Here is a 25,632-nt window from a genome sequence, read left to right as displayed (position 1 = left end):
AGCAGCAGCTGAAAGGGAGGAACAGAGATACTCCAAGATCTGCTGCTCTTAGGCACTGCAGAAAGCTCTAAGAAAGGGACAGGGTTGAGCACTGCTGATCCTGTAGGATCCTGTACTGTTAGGAACAAACTTTACAGCATAATTACCCAGTTTCTATATACTGTTGGTGAGTTCAGAATACTCAGGTTGTACGTGTTTATGTGGACAGCAGTGTGTTAATTATAGACACGTGCATATGTGTAGTCAGAATGAATATACTCCCAAACATGAAAATACTATGGTTGAAGGATTAGGGGTAAGTTTTCTGTTTTTTCCCCCTCTGAATCAACTGTTTGAAAGAAGCATATCATTCATTTAAAAGGCAGTTTTTTTTTCTTGATTCTGAAGGAGAAAAATTCATCCTTTTAATTTTATGTTTTCATGAAAATATTTAATTTCTGTCCCTAAATATGCAGTAAGGAAGAGAGATGAAGTTTTGTCCAATTCCTATTGTGGAATCTTTCAAGAAACGAATATTTATATACCACACAGAATACGACTGCAAGTTTGTCTGTTCCTCTGTTACATAATCAGCTCCTTTGAAGGCAGACACTCTATTGTACTCGTGATTATTGCTGGCACTTGGCACACAGGAGGCACTCAGGAATGCTAAGTGAATGAATTTATGAATGCTTGAGTACTCCAGTAGCTTTTAATATGTAAATTCAATGGTAAATGATAAATGATCTCAGCCTTGGAGTCCCTGGTTCCTATTTCAGTTTTGCTAAGTGTATGATATAATGTAATTGACCGATCACACTAAGACACCTAAACAGTGTTCTTTTTTTCTCTTCTTTTACTTTACATGTCACAGCTCCATTCATCCAAAATAGAGGTGCAGATAGCCTTGTCAAGTTTGATACTTTTGGAGATGGAATGGGACAATACAACGTGTTCAATTTCCAGTTCGTGGGTGGCAAGTATTCCTACTTGAAGGTTGGTCATTGGGCAGAAACCTTATCACTAGACGTCGACTCTATCCACTGGTCCCGGAACTCAGTCCCCACTTCCCAATGCAGTGACCCCTGTGCACCCAATGAAATGAAGAATATGCAACCAGGGGATGTCTGCTGCTGGATCTGCATCCCCTGCGAGCCCTACGAATACCTGGCTGACGAGTTTACCTGTATGGGCTGCGGCCTTGGGCAGTGGCCCACTGCAGACCTGTCTGGCTGCTTTGATCTTCCTGAGGACTACATCAAGTGGGAAGACGCCTGGGCCATTGGGCCGGTCACCATTGCCTGCCTGGGTTTTATGTGTACATGCATGGTTGTGACTGTTTTCATCAAGCACAACAACACACCTTTGGTCAAAGCATCAGGCCGGGAGCTTTGCTACATCTTGCTGTTTGGGGTTGGCCTGTCATATGGCATGACCTTCTGCTTCATTTCCAAGCCGTCACCAGTCATTTGTGCACTGCGCCGACTGGGGCTGGGGACCTCCTTCGCTGTCTGTTACTCAGCCCTGCTGACCAAGACGAACTGCATTGCCCGCATCTTTGATGGGGTGAAGAACGGCGCTCAGAGGCCAAAGTTCATTAGCCCGAGTTCTCAGGTTTTCATCTGCCTGGGTCTGATACTGGTGCAAATTGTGGTAGTGTCTGTGTGGCTCATCCTGGAGGCTCCGGGCACCAGGCGGTACACCCTTCCAGAGAAACGTGAAACAGTCATCTTAAAATGCAATGTCAAAGATTCCAGCATGTTGATCTCACTTACCTATGATGTGATCCTGGTGATCTTATGCACTGTGTATGCCTTCAAAACGCGGAAGTGCCCAGAAAACTTCAACGAAGCCAAGTTCATTGGTTTTACCATGTACACCACATGCATCATCTGGTTGGCCTTCCTCCCTATATTTTATGTGACATCCAGTGACTACAGAGTAAGTCTTTGAATGGTTTCTTCTTTTCCTTCTAGAGTTTAAAAGACTCCTTTTATTTTATCTCAGCCATTATGTCACTAAATTATAAATGCCATTGTGAACTTCCGTATTGTATATGATAATTAATTCAATGTGTTTTTAAAAGCATTTAATTAGTGTCTACTCTGTGGAAAGCACTGTGCTAGGCACAGAGGGGAAGGTAACTGTAAATGGCATGGTCATTCAAGCAATTTATAATCTAGTGGAAGAAAAGTATAATACACACACACAGACACCCTTAAAACTTCTAATTAAAAAATATGAAAATGAAAATATGTATGCTCATGTATGACTGGAGCATTATGCTGTACACTAGAAATTGACACAACATTGTAAACTAACTATACTACAATTAAATATATATATGTAAAAATAAATGAGTAAAATTTTAAAAAACTTCTGATTAAATTTAGCAAGTGAATGACATGAGATTAAGACTGAAACCACTAGGAACCTAATGAGAATACTTCAAATTAGACACAGGAGGACCTGGCTACCACAGATTGATCTGTAAATTAAAGCAGGCTTGTAGCATTAAGCCAGAACCAGTTTAAAGGTCTAAACACTTTCACTCAAGTTTCAAATAAGCATCATTATTTCTCTAAAACAGATTAAAATACAATGTTTATTTGTTATACTTTTTCTACAACTTTAGTTTCTGTAGACATATAGTAAATATAAATAATCCTTAAATTAGTTAAAAATTTTACTGTCTATATATCCAGGTAGCCTAATTAAGTCAATATTCACATAGTCTTCAGTAATATTTAGTTCCAGGTTCTGGGCTTCAATATAATTACCATCTTTTCTGAAAGAAACACTTCATCATTCCATCATAATTTCTCAGATTGTTGAAACCATCCACCGGTTGCTCTTGCATTTATAATTTTGATGTTAGTATCTTCCACTGAGTGAGTGTAAGAATCTTCTTCCTCTTGAGCCAATTGGTTTTTATTCTCTATACTTCTTAAGTCATCATAAGGTTTTCCAGAGGCATTATGGCTTCTTTGTTACACCAATAAAGTGCCTCTGTAGTATGTAATAGTCCTTAAATCTCCTGTTTATCCTCAGCAATTCCTACGTTACCAAACTCTGAATTTTGAGCTCAAAAACAAGACGAAGCTATTTAAAGTAAGAGACTGGCAAAGCTTAATGTGTCCAGTCTATTAAATTATTCACAACCATGTGACTGAAACCAATGGACTACATTTAAGGAGGAGCAAGAAAAATAAATATATATTCAGTGTGGGGTAACAGTCAGGCTTTCTAAGACTGCCTATAAAATTCTGTGAAAATCTGTCAAAAGAGAAAACTACATCAGCAAAATCAAAGGTCAGATTATATGCACCACAGGGGAGTCTGTACCTTTAGAGTGTGGGGATTAAAACGGAGAACTACAGTCAATGCATTTTAATGCCCCCATTCATTTCTATCTTTCATCTTGATGTACACATCCATGCTTATAGATCTTTAAGGATTTTTTATTCAGTTCTTAGAAAGTCATCTTTAGCAGACATGATTTGGGGGGTTTAGGACTGTGAAAGACTTCCAGTGTTAATTGTTTTATCCTGGACATATGATTTGAACTACTCATTCTCAAAAAAGGCAGTGAAAAAATTGAGCAGAAAATATGACTGAGAATAAAATTTAATTTTTATGAATAAACTAGCATTTATTTCCAAAACACAAAGAAAATGACTTTTTTTTTTCCCTTTAACATGATAGCAACATCATGATTAAATGAAGCTAGCTAAAGATACCAGAAGTTTCACCACATAGCAGAAGTCATAAGGCAAGTTTGGGCAGAGGCTGTGAAGTTGAGTGTTTTAAGGTCCATGCTAATTAAGGAAAGGAATCCCACAGAGATCATCTCAGGTCTCACTTATCCTTGCCAATAATGCCAATCCTAAATTCACAAAAGAAATGAGGAGGTAGACCAGAACCTCCAACACAGTAGTTCTCATAGTCAACTGCACAATGAATTCACTGGGTAGCTTTGGAAAAAAATATTGATACCTAGGGCACAGCCCAAGAGATTCTGGTTTAATTGGCCTGGTCTGTGGCCTTGACATCAGGATTTTTCAGAGCTACCCAAGTGACTAATTTACAGCCAGGATTGAAAATCACTGCTCTAATGAATCACATGCTCCTCCTGTTCCACAGATATCTTCAGTTTGGGCCTGCACTGTTTTTATACTCTTTGAACTATTTGTTAAAGTTAGAAAACTGAGAAATTTTACATAACTGTCCAGATTCTTGGCTTTTCTCTCTCCCTTTTTTTTTAATTGAAGTATAGTCAGTTACAATGTGTCAATTTCTAGTATACAGCACAATGTCCCAGTCATATATATACATACATATATTCCTTTTCATGTTCTTTTTCATTATAGGTTACTACAAGATATTGAATATAGTTCCCTATGCTGTACAGAAGAAATTTGTTTTTTATCTATTTTATATATAGTAGTTGATATCTGCAAATCTCAAACTCCCAATTTATCCCTTCCCACCCCCTTCCCCCACCCCCAGGAACCATAAGATTGTTTACTATGTCTGTGAGTCTATTTCTGTTTTGTAGATGAGCTCATTAGTGTCTTTTTTCTCTTTTTAGATTCCACATATGAGTGATATCATATGGTATTTTTCTTTCTCTTTCTGGCTTACTTCACTTAGAATGATGATCTCTAGGTCCATCCATGTCACTGCAAATGGCATTATTTTATTCTTTTTATTGCTGAGTAGTATTCCATTGTATAAATATACCACAGCTTCTTTATACAGTCATCTGTTGGTGGACATTTAGATTGCTTCCATGTCTTAGCTATTGTATACAGTGCTGCTATGAACATTGGGGTGCAGGTATCTTTTTGAATTAACATTCCTCCATATATACACCCAGGAGTGAGATTGCTGGGTCATATGGTAAGTCTATTTTTAGTCTTTTGAGGAATCCCCATACTGTTTTCCATAATGGCTGCACCAAACTGCATTCCACCAACAGTGTAGGAGGGTTCCCTTTTCTCCACAGCCTCTCCAGCATTTATTGTTGGTGGACTTTTGAATGATGGCCATTCTGTCTGGTGTGAGGTGATACCTCATTGTGGTTTTGATTTGCATTTCTCTGATAATTAGCAATATCAAGCATTTTTTCAGGTGCCTATTGGCCATTTGTATGTCTTCACTGAAGAATTGCTTGTTTAGGTCTTCTGCTTATTTTTGGATTGGGTTATTTATCTTTTTCTTATTAAGTTATATGAGCTGTTTATATATTCTGGAAATTAAACCTTTGTCAGTCGCATCATTTGCAAATATTTTCTCTCATTCCATAGATTGTGGTTTTGTTTTGCTTATGGTTTCCTTTGCTGTGCAAATGCTTTTGAGTTTAATTAGGTCCCATTTGTTTATTTTTCCTTTTATTTCTATTGCCTGGGTAGACTGCCCTAGGAGAACATTGCTAAGATTTATGTCAGAGAATGTTTTGCCTATGTTTTCTTCTAGGAGGTTTATAGTGTCTTGTCTTATATTTAAGTTTTTAAGCCATTTTGAGTTTATTTTTGTATATGATGTGAGAGAGTGTTCTAACTTCACTGATTTATTGTGTGGCTGTCCAGTTTTCCAAGCACCACTTGCTAAAGAGACTGTCTTTTCTCTATTTTATTTTCTTGCCTCCTTTGTTGAAGATTAACTGACCATAGGTCTATGCGTGTATTTCCGGGCTCTCTATTCTGTTCCATTGACCCATATGTCTGTTTTTGAACCAATACCATGCTGTTTTGTAGCTCTGTAGTATTGTCTGAAGTCTGGGAGTGTTACTCCTCCAGCTTCATTCTTTTTCTTCAGTATTGCTTTGGCAATTCTGGGTCTTTTGTGACTCCATATAAACTTTAGGATTATTTGTTCTAGTTCTGTGAAAAATGTCCTGGGTCATTTGATAGCAATCACATTAAATCTGTAGATTACTTTGGGTAGTATGGCCATTTTAGCAATATTAATTCTTCCAATCCAGGAGCATGGGGGTATCTTTGCATTTCTTTAAGTAATCTTTAATTTCCTTAATCAATATTTTGTAGTTCTCTGCATATAATTCTTTCACTTCCTTAGTCAGATTTATCCCTAAGTATTTTATTTTTCTTTTGGATGTGATTTTAAAAGGGATTGTTTCTTTACTTTCTTTTTCTGATATTTCATTGTTAGTGTAAAGAAATGCAACTGATTTCTGTATGTTAATCTTGTATCCTGCTACCTTGCCAGATTCTTTTATCAGCTCTAGTAGTTTTTGTGTGGAGCGTTTAGGGTTTTCTATATATAGCATCATGTCATCTGCATGTAGTGACAATTTCGCCTCTTCTCTTCCAATTTGGAGATAATACAAATTCTTAAATTCCTACTTGTTTCAAAAAAGAGTTGGATCAGGAAGAGCTTAGTCTTTCCAAGAATACTCCTTAAAGTGGTGGGATTTCACCCTGTATCTCTGTGGGAAAGTGGTGGGGTTTCATGCTGCACATAATTAAGGTAGTTAGAGAATATGGGGCACATAGGGAGTATTCTCAAGGCAAGATAGAAATGAATCAAGAATGTAGTAATATTGGTCTTACTCAAATGGAAGACAGGTTAAAGGAGTCTCGTGAGAAACTAACGGGAACTGGCATCTCAGTCAGATTTTACCAGCCAGAGGAATTCATTTAAGTAATGTTTAAGGACTTTGAGGTCTTGTGATTTTTTTAATTCTTCTTCTTTTCTTTTGGTTGGTTGTTTGCTTGGGCAAAAAGTGACATGATAAAAAGTAAGAGAGAAAGAAAGGAAGTAACTCTTCCTGATCAGCTTCCAAGACTACTCTGCTCGATGACGCTTTGCATACACAAGCTCACTTATTCTCATTAGCACCCTGGAAAGCAAATTTCATTATCCATTGGAAAGATCAGTAAATAGACTCAGAGGATAATTAACTTCCCAGGTGGTCCAGTTAAGAAATAGTAGGACAAGTTTTTTTGGATCCAAATCCATGCCTTTCATATTACGCCACAAACTTATCTATCCTTAAGAGGAAGGATGGATTTGTAGGAATAAAGCCTAGAACAAGCAAGACTAATTGATGCTCTAACAGGCATCAAGCAGAGCAAGTGAGAACTTGGGTAAGACTCCAAAAATTCAAAGGATCTTTGAGAAATAATCCAGGCCATCCCCTGTATCATAACAAAACCATCCCAGATAGTGTAAGAATCAAACACTGAGTCATCAGGGATCCAATACATAGTTTAAATGGTGTAAATAAAAACTGGGCCATATTTGGGTGGAAAGTTATCCATAAAAATTTTAATTAATGGTTATTATTGAGTGTTTTGTTCATTCACGTCTCCCAAAAGTATCTGAGCATTTATTACGGGCCTTGGAGATACAGCTATCAACATAGATGAGTCCCTCCTCTTTTGTAATTTACAATCTAGTGAGGAGTGAGAGGAGGACAGAGATGGAGAGTAAATAATGAACACATGAAAATGCAGGGTAACTCAAGCAGTGGTGAGTGCCGTGATGGAAGGGAGCGGGGGGTGGGGGGTGCTGCTGTAGTGCTTCTCAAACCTGAAGGTACGCACACCTGGGAATCTTGCTGAAGATTCAGATTCAATAAGAAGCGATGAGGCCCAAGATTCTGGATCTCCAGCAAGCTCCCAGGTGATGGAGATGCTGCTAGACAAAGGACTGTACTTTGGGTATCAAGATGCTGCATTTGTTTTGGGGTTGGGGGCAGGCGAAGCACTTTACCTATAGTAGGCAGAGACTTGGAGGTGACTTTAGAATTTTTTACAAAGTCTAAGTACTTACAGAGAAATTTCAATCTTTCCATGTTGACTACTTTGAAAATTTGAAGAAATAAATCAAATCTCCTTCTTTCAAAAAATGTTTGCCACCCCTAATAGTGCCTGTTTCATCATACTCTACCAAAAGATGGGAAGGAGCCAGCCATGGGAAATCTACCTGCTAGACAGAAGAAACAGCAAGTGCAAATACCCCCAGGCAAAAATGTTTTAGAAAAGAGAGGTGTATACAGCCACAGTTTAATGAGTCCATGGAAGAGCGATTTTATATGAGAGGTAGGCAGGGAGCCAGATCACAAATGACCTTATAGGCCAGAGCAAAAAGCTTAGATTTTGTTCTATACGGAGAAAGAAGCCACTGAAATATGTTTAAGCAGAAGAGTTTCAGGATCTCACATTTTAGGAAAAAAAAAAAAATCAAGCTGCTAAAGACACTCTGACTGTATGAGAGAAAGGCAAAGCAGAAGTGAGGGGAGCAGCCAGGTGGCTGTGGCAGGCGTTCCAGTCAGAGCCGGTGGTGGCCAGAGCCCACGGTAGGATGTCAACAGTGGAGACAGACCCTGTCAAGAACCATGAAGAATTTTTCTCCATCTTGCAATCTAACAAGTTAGCCTACCGCAGTTTCAGGATTGCTGGCAGAAGGCATGAGACTCCTGATTCAGAGACAAAGGACTTTTACCACTCACAGCCACCACCATAGCCTGAATGTCAGCGTTTATGTAGGGTCCCCAAGTCCCAGTTTCCACCAGGCAATGTACAGCAGGCCAGGTGACACCTGCGTACGCAGTAATCATGACGGGATCCGTGTTACTGCTTTTTCCTTTTTGCCTTGAGTATGTCACAGCCCAGCACTGTTGCTGATCTTACCTTTATTTAAAATGTTGGTCAATATTAAGTTGCTCATATGTTTTTAGCATGAATTTTTATTTTTTAAAAATATTGCAGTAAAATATTATTTGTTTGGATTACCCCTTAAATCTGTATCTTAAGCAAGTGCCTCTCTTGCCTCCTTCTATTCCCAGCTCTGCCTTCCCCTAACCTTCTGGCTAGGATGGTGACTTGGTTGCTTGTAACCAACAGAGCATGGAAATTTGAGTTCTTCCCTCCCCACAGTTTCCCAGCATACTGGGTCTGATTCATATGTACTGCAGCCACCCTTGGGGATGGATAGACTTTGGTCCTATCCCTCTTTTCTTCTTAAGGCAGCTAAACTCAGGGTGGAAAGTAAGAGAGGAATCAGCATGAAGAACTTCGCATCTTCAGCGTGAAGATTTCCATGCCAGAAAGGAAGGCACTGTAACTTTCTGTTTCAAGCACGCAGCAGCTACTCATGGCTCAGCCAAATGCAGATCCAATGTTACTGAGCACCCCAAACCCTGAATTGAATGGCATGATCATCATTACTGTCACTGTTCATTTCAACTTTGAAGACCCCTTGAGTCAGAAGCCAGAGCCAGATAGCCATCTGCCTGGGGCACATGGTTTGTGTATTTCAGCTAACTTGGCATTGACTAGGACAGACAGCAGCAACGTTTTTAAAGGAGTCCATCTTCGTCCAGGGCACTTGCTGTCTCATCATGATAACATCTCTTAGCATCTTGCCTGATTTCAGCACAAGGGCTCGGCAAGTTTTCCAGGGCTGCAGCTGATTGCAAGAATTTATCTAGATTTCTTCCTGTCTGTTTCTTATCCTTTAATGCAGCACCTTTGTCAGCATTTTAAACCCAACACAGGTCAGTGACAGCCCCATACTAGTTCATGCTCCGTCTACGGTTTCCCAGAAAATTATTCCACGTCAGGGAAATCTCAAGGGAGGACCAAGCTCCTTTTCCCCAGCCAGGTTCCACTGCAAAAAACTGAGACCTTTGTCATCTTGGAATGGATAGAAGTTTGGCATGAAAGACTACGGCAAGGGATGCGCCCTAAGAGGTCCCAGCTGTTACTTTCCTCCCTTGTCCCCTAAGGGAGCCAGCCCAAGTTCAAGCAATCGATCCTACGGGATGGGGGGTATCAAATTCACATCACAGCTTTCTCCAAGACATCCTTCTCACAAAAGCCTCCTTTCTCCTCTCTTTGTAATGACTTCAGCTATGTGAGGAGTTTCAAAGTTATCGAAGTGTTGTTAGAGAAGGTTTTCTTGAAAATGTGCACATCTGAACTTTTCTCATCCCCACTGGGATATCTGCCATCTTTCATTGTGACACTGCAGGCGACACTGAGGCAGGAGAAGCACGGTTCTCACATCATAGTCTACATATATGCAAAAAAAAAAAAAAAAAACCCTAATTATACCAGTAGTGGACTTGCTATAAATAACTTAGTTATGATTTATCAAGACTTTTACATCGCAGAATTAAACAGCAGGCTTTTCTGGGAAGTTGACAAAAGGGAAAGGAGCCTGCAATCAGGGACCCAGTTGGAGGGCACTGGAGTGGTTAGGGGAGCAAAGCTTTAAGACAGTGAGGAGAGATTGTACTTCCAGCAATTCGAGTAAAACTAGAGTCTGAAGAACTATGATACAAGCGTAGCCTGATTTTTTTAAATCAAAAAGAGAATGAAGTCTTCTAAAGTTATGTGGCTCTTACAGTTAACTGTTCAGTCTTCAGCTTGCCTTGATTACAGAAGAAGGACAGACACCGTAGGGCATGAGAAATTATGCTATCTGGGAATAGCACCGCCTGGGGAAAAGGGACAAAGAAATCTCATATTACTCTAGGATTTACCATAGTGACGCGGCGTAGAAACTGATAGAAGAAATAATTTATTTCCATTTTTCATACCGAAAGTGATTAAATATGTAGACTCTCATTTGGGGTTTTCCAGAAAATCAATGGCAGCTAAAGCCAAGACAAATGAGATGAGAGATGAAGGGTGAGGGCAAAGGAATGAAGAGATGCAGAGACCTAGTTCTGAGGTTTGCTTTCAGGGGAAGCAAAGAAAAGCAAGAGGAAACTCTCTGTCAAGGATGAGTGTCTAGGAGCCTTGAGAATAGAAAGACTGAGCAGTGAGTACCCAATGTGTCAACAGTCCAGAGAGTTGCTAATGAAATAATTAAAAGAGCAGATACCCCAGAAGCAAGTTGACAGTGTCCCCCAGTACTGAGTAGGAAAACCAACAGCTGTTAGGCAGAGCCCCCAGCAAGAAAGAGAAACAAAAATATGAAACAGGACCAAACTTGTTCAGAATACAGTAAATCTTAAACAAGCCAAGCTGACTGACACAAACCTAAGCAGCCTCGTCACTTCATCATTGAATATTGATATTTTACCATTTAAGATTCTGACCTCAGTGGTTCTGCAGAAATACCTTTATACGAACAGAAAGAAAACAAACAAAACAGGAAAATCCATGTGAAGTCTTCACAAGCATTCAAGAACACCCCCACACAAAGAATGTTTGCTTCTAAATCCTAAGCAATTTTTCTGTGTGCATCCCAGACTCAGAAGATCCAATATGATTATTGGGTCGGTTTGGCTAGAGTACGGACAGAACTGTGGCTGATTTGGGTTTTCAGTCTGTTCTTTTTTCAGTGCTCTCTTGCGTTGGCCACCCAGTTGAATTTATAGTCAGACACGTAACGAAGCCACCTTTGCTTGTAGGTGCAGACGACGACCATGTGTATCTCCGTCAGCCTGAGTGGCTTTGTGGTCCTGGGCTGTTTGTTTGCCCCCAAAGTGCACATCATCCTCTTCCAGCCCCAGAAGAATGTGGTCACACACAGACTGCACCTTAACAGGTTCAGTGTCAGCGGAACTGGGACCACATATTCTCAGTGTAAGTATGGAACTTGGCAATGACTGCTTCATATGTAGAGTTGCAGAAGGGAGCAGGCTGGAAGGGGTAGCCATGGACATAGGAACAGACAACACACGTCCATTCCTGTGAACAATCACGATTCAATTTTAGTAAGTGCTGTTTCGACCACCATATGCCAGGTACCATGCTGGGTGCTAGGGATAGAGTGGTAAGCAGAAGAGTTCAAGTTTCTGTTTTGGCTGTGTACAGTCTAGCCAGGGAGACGGACATTAAATAAATCTACAACCACCATTAGGATTTTTGACCATGTTGCGGAGTCAGAGAACCTAGTTTCGAGTCCTGACTTTGCAACCATTTCAACAGGTCACCTTGAGCACATCACCTTACTGTTTCCTTCCTTAGCTGGCCTTAGGGTGGGATGAGATTAGTGCTCGGGAAAACCTGTTCTGTGTCACATAGATGCTGAAGGTGCTTCATATAAGTTAAAAGGGGAAGATGATCAAATAAGATGGAAAAGGCGGCATCCTAAATACCCACTCGGAAGTTCAAAGCACCTCCTTTCACACGAGCATGATAAAGGTTTCAAGAATCTCTACAGCGAGGGAACCTGTTTTACTTTGTTATTTACAGTTTCTCAAAAGTATTTGACCTCAGTAAAGCATCTCACATTCCATGGAATACACTTGGGACAATGCTGGAATAGATCTTCCTCTTATTTCAAAGACACAATGTTTTTTCAGCTGAGAACCAGCTGAGAAGTTGGCGTGAACTGAAATATACCAGGATAACGTCCCAGCCAGGGTTCTCTCTCCTGGCCTACAAATATCTGAAACACTATCCTTAGAGAATCATTTACTTCTTTAGACTCATCTAAAGCACAAATGTACCTAAAGGTGACAAACTTTTAAGCCATTTTCAACTAATCTGTGGTATGAAGTAGGAGAAATTCACTGACAGAAGGATGGGGGGAGGAGGGGGAGGGGAAGGAGGGCTGGAAGTGACAGAGACAAATGACTTCTTCACAATTTTGCCTCCAGCCGATTAGAAAGGAAACTTCAAAATAGCTCAGCATCACAGAGTGAGCAATCGCATTAGTGCCCCAGTTTCTCCAATAAAGTACCACATTTTGTAGGGCAGCCCTTTCCCTAGCAAACAAAGAGCAGACTGACGGCTGACAGCACACGTTCAAGGATGCAGGGTATGTACCACTCCTCGGGCTCAGCGGCTAGAGAGATGGAGACCTTACTGTATTTTCAACTAAATTTTCAGGTGTCACTATGGTTGAGTCCAGGAGCTGGTAAAACTTATGAAATAATTTCCTTGGACCTTAAAGAAACCTGCTTATTTCTGAAGCAACCAAATCTCTTTTCTAGCAGCCTCACAGCAAAAGCTGGCTAGTCCAGACAAGAAAGAACTGGCATATAACTAACACTGATAACTAATAAAAAACTAAAAAAAAAAACAAAAAACAAAAAACCCTAATAAAAACAGCTCCAATAATCCAGCTAACAGGGACTCTCACTGACTGTTTTCTTCATGCTTGGCATTGTGCTAAATACTTCATACATGTGTGCACGCATGATATAGCTTCTGTTAACATTCACAACTACCCAAGGTCACACACACAGCAAGTGGCAGAACCAGAACTGAGTCAGCTTCTCTGATTTCAAAGCCAAGGGCACCCAATCACTGTGCTGTGCTCCTTCATCCAGAAAACAAGCCGGGAAATTTCCCATGAAGCGAGGTACTCAGGAGGCTTTAGAGAGAACAGAAGGAAGTTTACCGTAGGCTGTGCAGCAAGATTTACCAAGGGGCAAAAACAGTCTTGTTGAGAGCTGAGAGTTCTTGGTTCTTATTAAAACCATTTAGCAAAGCCCATAAGTCTTCCACAGACATTGTTCAAGTACATCCCAACCTTAGTAATTAGAAATGGTGGCATTTTCTAATGCATATACTGGGAATTAGTAAATTCCTCAAGAGGTAACAAGGGACTTTACCCAATCAAGTCTCTGCTCAGAGTTTCAGAAATGTCCATTTACCCAAAAACCAATATACTGCAATGGCCACCAACCTGCTTAAGCTGTCACTCAGCATGCTGATCTGCTAGTGGCATACATCAAGGTAGGTGTCTACCCAGCCCAGTGTTTTAGGATCATTTTGTTACTCAGTGAAATGTTAAATACATTTTTTTTTCTTTCAAAAGATCTAAATTTAGACCTCATTTCCCCAGCAGTTTTTTTCTAATTAATCCAAATTAATGAAGTAGAATTAAAGTAACAAAGTAAAATATTTATGTAATACCTCTAGCACTTCAGGTGTGTAAATAACGAATTCACTGATCTTTTACTTGTAATTCTTTATCTTTTACTCACAACAGTTTCATATTTGTGAGCTCATTTTATCCATATTAGGTGTCACAAGTTCCATTTTACAAGTGAGAAAACAGAGAACAGAAGTGACCTCACAAGGATACACGATGATTCAAGAGCTGACACTGAATTTCCTGACTTGTGATTAATACCCTAACCATTTTACTAAATTGGAACCATTGTCATGAAATTCAAATTCACTCAATTATTAAATGCTTGGGCACCTTCTGTACACCAGAAATGTCTACGCACCTGTGTCCACAGTGGTGAATAGGACAGAATCCCTGGTCCCAGCAGGAAGCTTGGTGTCTAGGGCAGTGTTTTTCATACTGCAGAGTGTAAGCCACTAATGGGTCATGAAATTTACTTAGTGTGTTTATCAGCATTTTTTAAAAGAAAACAGAACAAAGTTTCTTAGAGTTCATCATATGTAATAGGGTAAGTGCTATTTCATGAAGTCTGCTCGAGTCTATGTATGTGTACCGGGTTCAGGCAAAACACTTATTTCTATGAATTTCAAAGAAATTTGAAAGCCATTGGTCTGTGGGATCTAGTTCTACAAATAAATGTGTTACTGGCCACTATGATGAAAATTTAAGCAACTGGTTTAATCCCTCAGTACCTGATTGCTCCATTATAGATTCATCTCAATATTCTATTTCCCTCTTAAATATTGGGAAGTATGCTGTTTTAATAATCAAGAGAAATCCTTAAATGGCTCTGTGTTCATTAGGTAAAGCATACGTTTGTCTTAGGCTGTACCTAATTTATGTTCTTCCGGTAAGTATTTGCAGGCATTTTATTCCAATGGATTATTGTTACCAATATTGCTACTGGTTTTCTGACTTACTCCCTCCAGAGGGAAAAATTAAAAACTCATGTATGGATGAGAGTAAGCTGATGTAGCAACAGAGTTACCCTCCACAAAAGACACATTCAGTTATCTATTCCCACCTAACACACTTCCCCTAAATGAGTGACTTAAAAAAAAAACAAACCCTTTTATTATCTCCCTTGATTTTGTAAGTCAGGAAATTCAGGCAGGGCTTGGCTGCGCAGTTCATCTGTTCTCTGAGGCCTTGACTGGGGTCCTTCTGTAATATCAGCTGAGACTGAATTGGTCTGGAGGGTCCACAATGGTTTAATTCTTACACTTGGCACCTTGGTGGGATGTCTCTGCACTTGGGATCCCAGACAGCATGACAGGACCTGCCCAGATTTAAGGGGAGGGACATAGATCCCACCTCCCAGAGAATCTGTGGCCATTTTTATGATGCTGCACTCTCCAAACCCTAAATCCATCCAGTACTATACTTTTCATAGGGATTAAGTGACATGACACACTTAATCTTACACCGAGAAGTCACCTTGACTGGAAGGTACAGTCACATTAATTTCCAGTTAATTCTCTGGCAAGAGAGTTGCAGAAATACCACATCATTTTGGAGTCTCAGTGAACTCCCTGACAGAAGCTAAGGTGGTTGCTTGCAGAAGGAGTATAAGTATTGGGTTTTAAGAACTGAGAAGTTGCTCAACAAAGATGGAAAAAGCACAGCCAAACTTAGAAGCAGTCTTGGAAGAAAGAACATGGTTAAGGCCATCTCAGAAAACTCATCATTTGAGAAATATTTACATGTTGCTATGTGCAAAAGAGTACAGTTTTAGTAGTAGCTGATTAACTATATACAGTGGGAGTCAGAATAGTTAAAGGAAACAGTAACTTTCCCCATTAAGTGTACCCATAGGCCAGTCGTTTCCAGTATTTGTGTATTAAAATACCACCTCTTTGAAACAGATTCCCAGGCCCCTTCCTTTGATTCACAGGGTCTTGGCAAAGGCCAGAAATCTGGTTGGTAACAGATACCCCAACTGGTTCAATGGAAGTGATCCACGGAAAACATTTTGAGAACCTGAACCCAAACCATCGTGTCTACTTCATCCAGTGGCATCAATCAGAGCAGGAAGCTCCACTGAGATGACCCTCAAAGAGGAAGGTGGCACTGGGTTCAGGGAAGGAGAGCTGTTTTGAAATTCTGTCCTTTGCCTCATAATGCCAACAGCCACATCCCTGCCAGTTATTTCCCATCACCCTCTGGAACTCTCCAGAGAAGGCATCTCTCACACAGAAGCACCTGGCCACTCAAAAAACACTTACCGAGAGTGGGAATGCACCTTCCAATAGCAGTGTGACTCAGAGACCCTGAAGTCCTACACTCATACTTGGAATGCTGCTCCCACACCCACACACATTAGCAAACATCCTTTGTATTTGGATGAGGGGGGGGAATGGTCATTCTTTATATTGTTCAGCTTTAGAAGCAAAGGATCTTCCCAGAGCTGATTCCCAAAGATAGGCAGTCAAGAATGTGTGCGGAGAAACTTAGCATCTGTAAATTCAAAATATTTTTTTAAGTGAAAAGCCTTCCTTTCAGCCCTACACCTGACAGCATCTCATTCTACTGGCATGGGTGCTGAATGTAAGTAGAACGGCACCATTCTGAAAGGGACAAGCTGGAAGTACACGTGAAGTTATGCGGCATAAAGCCCTGTAGGTCCCATGCAGAGTAGAATGTTGTTGACACTGGTGTAGGTTTGTATCAGCATAGACTGGGGACAGAAGTGAGAAATGGAGTGTGCCCAAGAGTCTTCAGAGCTATTATGTACCCAGACTTGGTCCTACGGGGATGCCTATTTCTCTTGCTCATGGTGATCATTCAGATGTATGTATGTCATTATCATTAAGATCAGCCAAGAGGCTTCTGCTAACTAATGATGCCCAGATTTGGGCCCCAGAGGAGCCGGGGGCATATGGAGATTGATTTCTTCTGCCAAAACCTTAATCAGAAAGTCACTTGTCTAGGTGGTAATGTGTGAACTGCTCCATTAATAGAATTATTCTTTATTACAAAGCATGTGCACATTATAAAAAGAAAGCAGTAGTATCAAAAGATCAAGTGAACAGTCTTCTAGAGTCACCACATAATTTCCTACAGAGCTACAGCAACAGACAGCAAGGACATAAGGACCAGGCTTTGAACTTACCAGTGGCCAGGCTTTGAAGACACCTTAGTCAGCAGGGGGCAAGCCACTGCACAACTCTAAATAGGACTTCATATGAGAAAAAAAATAGCACATAATGCCAAGTTTTTCTTGACAGTGCTAGTCCAGAAAACCAGCATAATATCCCTGCACCTTTACAGTTCAGGGAGTCCCATGATGACTGGCTAGGAAGATTAAGAAGTTCTTTGGCAACACAGACTGAATGGACGGTCTCCTTCACCATAGGCATAAATATATTATAAACATAAATCCTTGCTGACCGAACAGGAAGAGCCTAGAGTATTCAGCAAGTTAAGCCATTTGCTTCCAGGCAGAATAAACCTAGTGCATCCAAATCAGATGTCGATCCATTTTCCCTTAAGAAAGGGAAGTCCACAGCATCCCTGAGAACCTCATTCTATTCCCTTTCACTCCCTCATTGAGGATGGGAGAATAGAGTCCCCAGATGCAATAGGTAACCCTATAAGTTAGGAGGTAGATATTCAATACCTCTTCTTCTATTTAGCATTTCCATTTACTTGTCTCACAACTGCCCTTATACAACCCTTAAATCATCTTCTCTTTGCCTCCAATATTTTGCTAGGTTTTCCCCATGCAGCTCCAGCCCACCTCCTTTAATACAGTGACCACAGAGCCTGGAGCTGGAAGAGATGTTCAGGATCATTTATTCTAACAACCACATTTATAGACGAGAAACCAGGGCCCTACCTATTAGGTGCTTTTAGGAATTTGATAACTGCAGTCATAGATAAAACTCTCAAAAGCTGCTCTGTGGCTCCTCTGGCCTCTCTGGATTTTCTGCCTCAACTCAGTGACAAAATTCATCTCAGAAGCTATTCTGACAATGAGAATCTTATCATCTGCAAATTCAATGATTTTTTTTTTAAGTTAAAAAGCTTTCTCTTACATGCCACACATGACAGCATCCTGTCCTACTAGCATGGGTGCAGACTTCTATTCCTCTCAAAAGCCCAGGCTGGGGAGTTCAGCACATAAATCATGTTTTTCTGAGGCCCCAGCGAAGCCCCACACCCAGGCTGCATACAGACAAGATGTGGTATTCCAGAGGGGCTATCCTCAAAGCTTCTCAGAAAATGTGATTCAGTGAAGAAAAGGAATTTTGTTAATGGTGACCCATTAAATGCTTATGACAGAGATATAACTTCTCTCATTCAAATAGTTTTTTTCAAAAGCAGTATCATGTCCTTGAGTTAAATCACACTGTATGGTCTCTCTTCTGTGTTGTACATTTGAACAGAACACAAACACAATAGCTCAAGGAGAGTTCCTAAACCAGAGAGTTTATATTGTGTGAGAGATACCTACAGTCACATGCACCTCCATGGAACCCCAAATTTATTAATGCCTTTGGGAACATGGTACCATGCTCAGAGCAATGTATAAATGTCAAAAAAAAAAAAAAGGAAATGTGTATTTAATCAAATACTGCCCATATAGTGATCTCAGAGGATCAATACCTTAAAACAAAGCAAGCAAAGAGTCTAACATCAATTCATTATAATGTTCCTCCTACTTCCTTTTCATTTTAAGTGAATTGTCTGGAAAACATTCATAAATGGAAATATCTGTGTGCCTACAGCAGGAAAACGCCTACTCATATAGAAAAAAAAATTTTTTTAAGATGCCTGCCTTACCTGGAGGAATTTCAGAGGCTTTGGGAGAGGAACCACTAACCAAGTAAATGAGACAAATTTGATGGATAATTCATTCCTTCACTGGAGAAAGTTTTGTGGCCAGGCTCAGCTCTAGGCAATGGGGACGTGGTCATAAACAAAACAAACCCTACACTCATGGTGCTCGCATTCTAACCAGGCAAGAGGTGGTAAAGACAGGCAAGCCAAGAATATGTAATATCTTAGGTGTTGATAAATGATGTGGAGAAAATAATGTAAGCCAAACACAAATAAGGCACACTGGAGACAGACAGAGAGTTGCTGTTTTTTAGAGAGTGGCCAGGGAAGTGATAAGGTGACACTGAGCAGAGACCTGAAGAAACGAAAAGAAGGGAGCCATGCCAGTACCTGGCGGAAAGACATTCCACGCAGAGGGAACAGCACATGCAAAGGTCCAAAGTGGGAAGCACATCAGACAGGCCAAATGAGGCCAGAGGGAAATGACTAGGGGGGAAAGTGAGAGGAGATGAGGACAAAGATGGAGCAGATCATGTCGGACTTTGGAGGTCACAGGAAGGACTTTTGCTTTTCTGTTTCAAGAACTGGGAAAACACTTGAAGGGCTTCATCAGACGTATGGCAGTACCTGACTTTTAAAGCATCGTTTTGGCTGTGTGGGCGGACATAAGACAGGGAGCAGGCAGAGCCATCATTTGGGAGGCTACTGCAGAGCCCGGGTGATGGTGGCTTAAATCGGGTGTTAGCAATGAAAGCTAACAAACTTGTGCAGATGTTGTGTATCATTTGAAGGTGAGGCTAACAAGACCAGCTCCACTAGGAAGGAGAACTAATGCCTGGCATTATCTTGGGAGAGTTTGACCCTTTTGTCGTTTGACCTGGACCCCTAGCTGTAGTGGCACTTGCAGCTCATGTTAGTTGTTTGAGCCTCAGGGTGAACAATTTTCTGATTCTTGCCTGAAAACACATTTGGATAGCAAAGAGAAGCAGCAGGAAATGTGCAGCAACTGAGAGGAGGCAGGAAGAATAAAAAATCGGTAGAACAGTACAAAAAATTCTTGAGTCCTTTTATTTACACATTAGTTATTGTGCCTCCAACTTTGGTACTCCTTGAGGGAGGGGAGAGAGGAGAAAAGAACACGACTGGAAAGAAAGCAGGACAGCATGATGTGGCAACAATGGACTGCGGTATTAAGTCAAAGACCAAGTGGAATTTCTTTTAAGGTAATTAAGTTGTATCGTGGGTGACAGAAAGGTACCTGCCATATTTTCTCTTTCCTTGAATCTTGTCTCACAAGAAATGAATCACTGAATGAAGAAGTCTTTGCTTTCCTAAGTTCTAACTGCACATTTGGAAATTAAATCTTGGGTTTGTCGATTTTTATCCAACACCGTAATACATATGATTTCCTCTTAAATCTCCTGGTAACAGTTTAAGACCATTACTTTGGTCATAAAGGGGAAACACCACCTGAGAATCTAGCCTGTGTTGATTAATAATGGGTTCTCTGTCTTCCACTCAGAAATCTCTGACATAGCAAGGCTACCAAACCAGTGGCTAAGAGTGTCATATCTGCCCAGACAACATACATTAATCAACACATGCACTTCTGGGATGGGATCAAGGGACCCTAGCATAAGTAAATTGAGGTGATGAGTAAAAAAAACAGGTCCAATGACAAAGCAGGAGGTCAAGGCAACATGGTATTCCATGACCGTCGCATTAAAATATCTAAACAAGCAGACATGCTGGGAGACATTACTTGGGGTCATCAGAAACAAGGAAATGGAACAGATGGGAACAGAATGGAATGTCTGTTCTGTTTAAGTGTTTGTTTTATTTTTTTCCAAGTCTGATCTATTACACAGTTATAGTAACACACTGATTCTCAGGAACCAAGTCTCAGCCACTAAATTGACTAAGAGACTTGGCATCCATGAGAATCTCTTAAATAAATATGTTTAGCATTGACTGAGGACCCAGTTACCTGAAAAAAATAGGGTCATTTTCTCCGAAGCCTGACCAGTCTGTGCATTACTGGTGCAAGAAAAACAAATTTCACAGTGAGACACAAAGCTGCCACTCAGCTACATTGATCTCTAGAGCTTCACCAAGCTTGTGGAGCAAAACATGCCTTTTCATGGGTGTGAACAGCCCTTCTGTAATCAATGGTGGAACTTATTAAGTCTTTTTCAGTTATCTTCAGTTTTTATTATAAATAGCAAAAAGCACCACCTTAGCCCAGAGTAACTAACAGCAGCTACTCACCCCCACTCCCAGGAAAGCCAAAAATAAGCCTGCACGTATCTTATTTCTGACAGAAAGGGTGATTATAGAAATCTGCTTAACCGCACTTAAGAAAATAGGCTAAACTTATGCCATTAAAAATCTCGTAAGAATTTCAACAGAATAATAGCAAAAGCTCATCAAAAACACACAAACAAAAATGACAGTATTTCTCTCTTCCACATATTTTACTACCTTGGGGAATAACAGATGGGCTAATACAGGAGGCATATGTGAAATATTTATGAAAGGCAAAGTAATTGAGACAGTAAACTCATAAAATAGTAATTTCCTCTACTATATTCAGCAGCATGAACAAAAACAAGAATATCTTTTACATAATAAAATGAAAGATACAGATGAAACAGGTAACAAGAAGTAGAAAAACACAAGTCCCCGTTCCCTTCAATACACTAAAGAGTGGTTGGGGCAAAAATAACTGCAGAAAGAGTCTGGGGGGTGTTTTTGCTGTTGTTATTTCTTGTAAGAACTTGAATTTGCATTATCTGCCTCTCAAAGAGTTTAGATGGTCTAATGTAGGGTTTTCCCTTTAATATCCCTTTGAAGCAGGTAGGTGATTCCACATTATTCTGTAAACGTTTATAATGATGTCCACCAGACATACAGACACTGTAATTTGAGGATGTTCTTCGTGGCTTCCTTTGCAGCCCCTGTACTACATGGTCAAAGTAGACCCAGTTTTTAAGAAATCAGAATGCAGTGAGAAAGCAGATAATAAGCACACACTTAAGAAAAGCGTTACATCAAGTTCCACAATTGCATGGGGAACATCAGAGCAGGTTTCTGCTGCCATCTTTAAAAGTGCAGGTGAAGAAGGGATTAGACTAGTTCAAGGTGGACAGAGAGGAGTGCTGGCACCCTAGTCCCTGGGTCTCCTCGACTTACCCCCATGACACATCATTCCTCTTCAATCTCTGAAAATGAAAAACCTGCACAGAAATAATAAAATTTGATCCTGGAAAAGATGAAGAGCTTAGTCAAAATGTCAAAAGCAGGATGCCTGCCCTGGGTTGCTCACCACCCCCGCCAGCTCTTTGCAGGGGTGGTTGATGGTTGACACTACAATGAGGCTTGAGAAGCAGAAAGGCCCACCTGTTTCAAAACGAGGCTGCCCACAGGCCTCACATTTGCTCGTTAAAAGATTATTTCCTTCTTGAAACTTTCATCGGTTCCCTCATTCTTGGAAATGCAACCATTCACAAAATCCTTCAGAAAATATGCACACAGTGTCTATTCTATGACCAGCCATGGGGATAGGGATAGAATAACGAAAAGGCTAGCCAGGCCCCCACATAGTTTCTAGTCAAGAGTAAAGACCTAAGATGCTAACCAAAAAAAAAAAGAGCAAGAAAAAAAATCAGTTTTACAACTGAGTAATGTGATTGAGAGTAACTGTTGGTTGCTTTAGTTGAGGTGGCCTGATGACAGACAGCCTTTTGCAGGGGGTGACATTTCAGATGTGGATGACAAGGAGGGACTCAGAGAGGGAAGAACATTCCCAGCAGAGACAACAGCTACTGCAAAGGGCCTGAAGTTGAGAAACAGATATACTGTTTTTGAGGACCGAAGCAAAACAAAAAAAAAAAAAGAGGGAGGTAGATGGGGGGTCGGGGGGGAAACATAGAATTAGTTGAATGCAGAAGAACAGGCATGGTCTGTATCAAGCTGGGATTTATAAACCAGAGTAAGGAGAGTACAAAGAGAAGCCACAGGAGGTGTGTAGGTAGGTGGCTTACAGCTCAGTGTAAGAGTGTGTGCTTAGTATGCACGAGGTCCTGGGTTCAATCACTAGTACCTCCATTAAACAATCAAAGAAACCTAATTACCACTCCCACCCCCACCCCCAAAGAACAACAGAAAACAAACCCCTGGCTGCTGTGTCGAGAAAGTACTACAGGGAAGCAAGAGTGGGCACAGATACCCTGGTGGTACAACTAACGCAGTAGCCGAGAGAGAGATGATGGTGGCCTGGCCCAGGGCGAGAGATGAAGAGATGGAAGTGGTCGGAGGTGGAGACAGTTGACTGGACCTGATGACAGGTTTAATATGGGAGGAGGGACAAAAAAGGAATGAAGCGTCAGCACTGGGTTTGGATATGCTTTGGCCACCTGATTTTGAAATGTCTATAAAGAGCCACACGGAGACGCCCAGGAGACAGCTGGACACAAGGCAGCTGCAGAGAAAGGACATACTGAGTGTCTGGGAGCACTCTTCCCTCTCCTAGGTTTCCAGTGAACTGTGGTTTATACTTCATTTCACCCTGTTCCTTCTCTTACCTTTCCTAGCCATGAAGAAGCAATAATCAGACTAAGTATATGAAGCTTTGCAAAGAATACAGTAATGCTCTCACATTTGGAATTATTATCACTGTCACCTTCCATTGAGTATTTATCTGGCACACACTGGGTCTTCATAGTAGAAGTTTCAGGAATTCCAGATTATGCTGTTCCTGCTTCCCCTGCTCCCAAGATATTGTAGCTTTTAATAGTCTTGTATCGTAAAGAAATTTGAACCTCATTCTAAAAAAGATAAAAGGACAAAGTCTTCAAAGTTAGCATGTTACATGACACACAACTCCACTGTAACCTTAGGCAGCTGCACAGACTTGACTTCATCATTTTCTTACACACACAGACAAGTAATCAGTGCAAAATTGAGAGGTTGGCACCTCCCCAGCGGTGGGTCCGCCAAAAGACTTCAGTGCCCCAGATACAATGAATGCTTCCCACTGAACACCACAGAGCACCAAATTTTATAGTCAGTTTCTCCTTCATGTTTAAAGGAATTCATATGAAAAATGCAATTTTATGGGGCAAGAAAATTTCCACAATCAGGCATGAACACTTTAGCATGAAATTAGTTGATCTGATTATTAACTGAGAGATATGCCTTCAAAGAATGGGACAGCTGACTGCTCAGGGTGATCAGGGCTGAGGTCAAGGCAGCCAAGAGAATTAGCCCCTCCTGGACAGAGTAGGTCCAGATGGACCGGCCAAGGGATGGTAGGTCAGCAGCTCCAAATGGTAATGTGAGGCCATCTCTAATTTATTGTCTTGGCCATGGAGTTTCATTCTGTGAAGGACAGGGCTCCTGGCTTTTGTTCTCACTCAGTAAAAAGAAAACGGTTTAAGAGTGAAATAGATTTATTTTAATCATCCTTAAATTTCTCATAAAAACAAAACTTTTGTTCAAATAAGAGCTATGAATTGTTATCTAGGAAAACAAAGAGCCATAAAAAGAATGAACATACATACCCGTGTTATAGTCACACCCTGACACTGTCATCACTATTGCCATTAACAAGAGCATCATCCCTCTGCAGTTCTTAGTAGCCCAGCCTCACTAGAGTTTTCACTGAGGTTATCCACTTGAACAAAGAAATTACATCAAACCATTCTCTAGAAGGCAATAGAGTTCACAGATGACTCGTGGGACTACAGAGAGTCATTGGCGCCCAGAGAGAACAAAATTGATTATGCTATTTAAAATAGTAATTAATTGAACAATCTTTAAGAAAATTGCAGTGAGTGTTCAATTTTGGATACTGCATTTTAACCAGTTTACAGATTTGCAAAGCTAATTTTAAACCCACGAGTGACTTCTTCCAACAAACTCTCACCAAGAGGCATGACATTAGCGGAGGTATGTTCCAGGATAATTTTGAACAGAGCATATTTAGAAAGTTGACCTACCACAGCATTAAATCACCTAGCATTCTCCAAATCCACGTTAATATGAGTTTAACTTAATTTCAATCAGTGTGCAGGATTACCCGTGCCAGTACCTATGTGGCCCATTTGACTAATGTGGAATTTTCTGTCCTGCTTTGTTTTCCAGCCTCTGCAAGCACATATGTCCCGACGGTGTGTAACGGGCGGGAAGTCCTCGACTCCACCACCTCATCTCTGTGATTGTGGAATGCAGTTCAGTTCTTGTGTTTTTAGATGGTTAGATGAAAGTGCTCATGTGCAGCTCCGGAATGTGGAAACAGAGCAAAAGAATACCCCCTAGTACCTTTTTTTAGAAACAGTACAATAAATTATTTTTGAGGACTGTACAGTATATAGTGACGTGCTAGAACTTTTTAGACTGATTTTAGTGTCCCTATTATTAACGATTCCCCAGAACATAGAAATAACCATTGTTTACAGAGTTGAGCATTGGTGACAGGGTCTGACAGGGTCAGTCTATTAGAAAATATGGTGGCAATATTAGGTAACTTTTTTTCCTATGAAGTTTTTTGTAGGTCCTTGTTGTAATAACTTAGGATGAGTTTCTATGTTGTATATTAAAGTTACATTATGTGTAACAGATTGTTTTTCTCAGCACAAAATAAAAAGCATCTGGATTAATGTAACAATATTGAGAATAAAACCTTCAAGGTTTTCCAGCATGGTGGATAATGGCTTGTTCTTTTTAAATCACGCCAGATAATCTGATTATATTGATTTCAGACCATTTATACTTTTCATGTTGGAAAATATAAACTGTGCTTCTCTTTACATTTAGGTGCATTGAACACAAGTTGTTACCTGGGGAGAGAGCTGTGAGCGGAGCTAGACTTCTTCGCAGATAACAGGATCAGAATGCAACTGATGACAGCATAACTATCAGGCCCTTTCAGTGGCCAGATGATAATACTCATGTTGGTCTTTAAGCCACATCAGTACAGCAGCCTAGAATTCGCCCCAGTAGTGCTCTGTGGCAAGAAGGAGA

The 25,632-nt window shown here is 40.6% G+C and overlaps 1 protein-coding gene across 1 annotated transcript in view; it reads left to right on the top strand.

Moving 5' to 3' along the window:
• The window catches only part of GRM3 (glutamate metabotropic receptor 3), a 207,228-nt gene extending 182,111 nt beyond the window's left edge, over positions 1-25,117 (top strand). The window contains 3 exon segments of the mRNA XM_006192218.3: positions 854-1,920; positions 11,372-11,546; positions 24,754-25,117. Of these exon segments, the coding sequence (XP_006192280.1) occupies positions 854-1,920; positions 11,372-11,546; positions 24,754-24,827 (1,316 nt within the window). The 3' untranslated portion in view covers positions 24,828-25,117.
• Positions 25,118-25,632: the final 515 nt, after the last annotated feature.

Source organism: Camelus ferus, chromosome 7 (genome assembly GCF_009834535.1).
Source record: "Camelus ferus isolate YT-003-E chromosome 7, BCGSAC_Cfer_1.0, whole genome shotgun sequence".
Classification (NCBI taxonomy): domain Eukaryota; kingdom Metazoa; phylum Chordata; class Mammalia; order Artiodactyla; family Camelidae; genus Camelus; species Camelus ferus.
The sequence above is the reverse complement of the archived record's forward strand: the minus strand, read 5'-3'. Positions and strand labels throughout refer to the sequence as shown.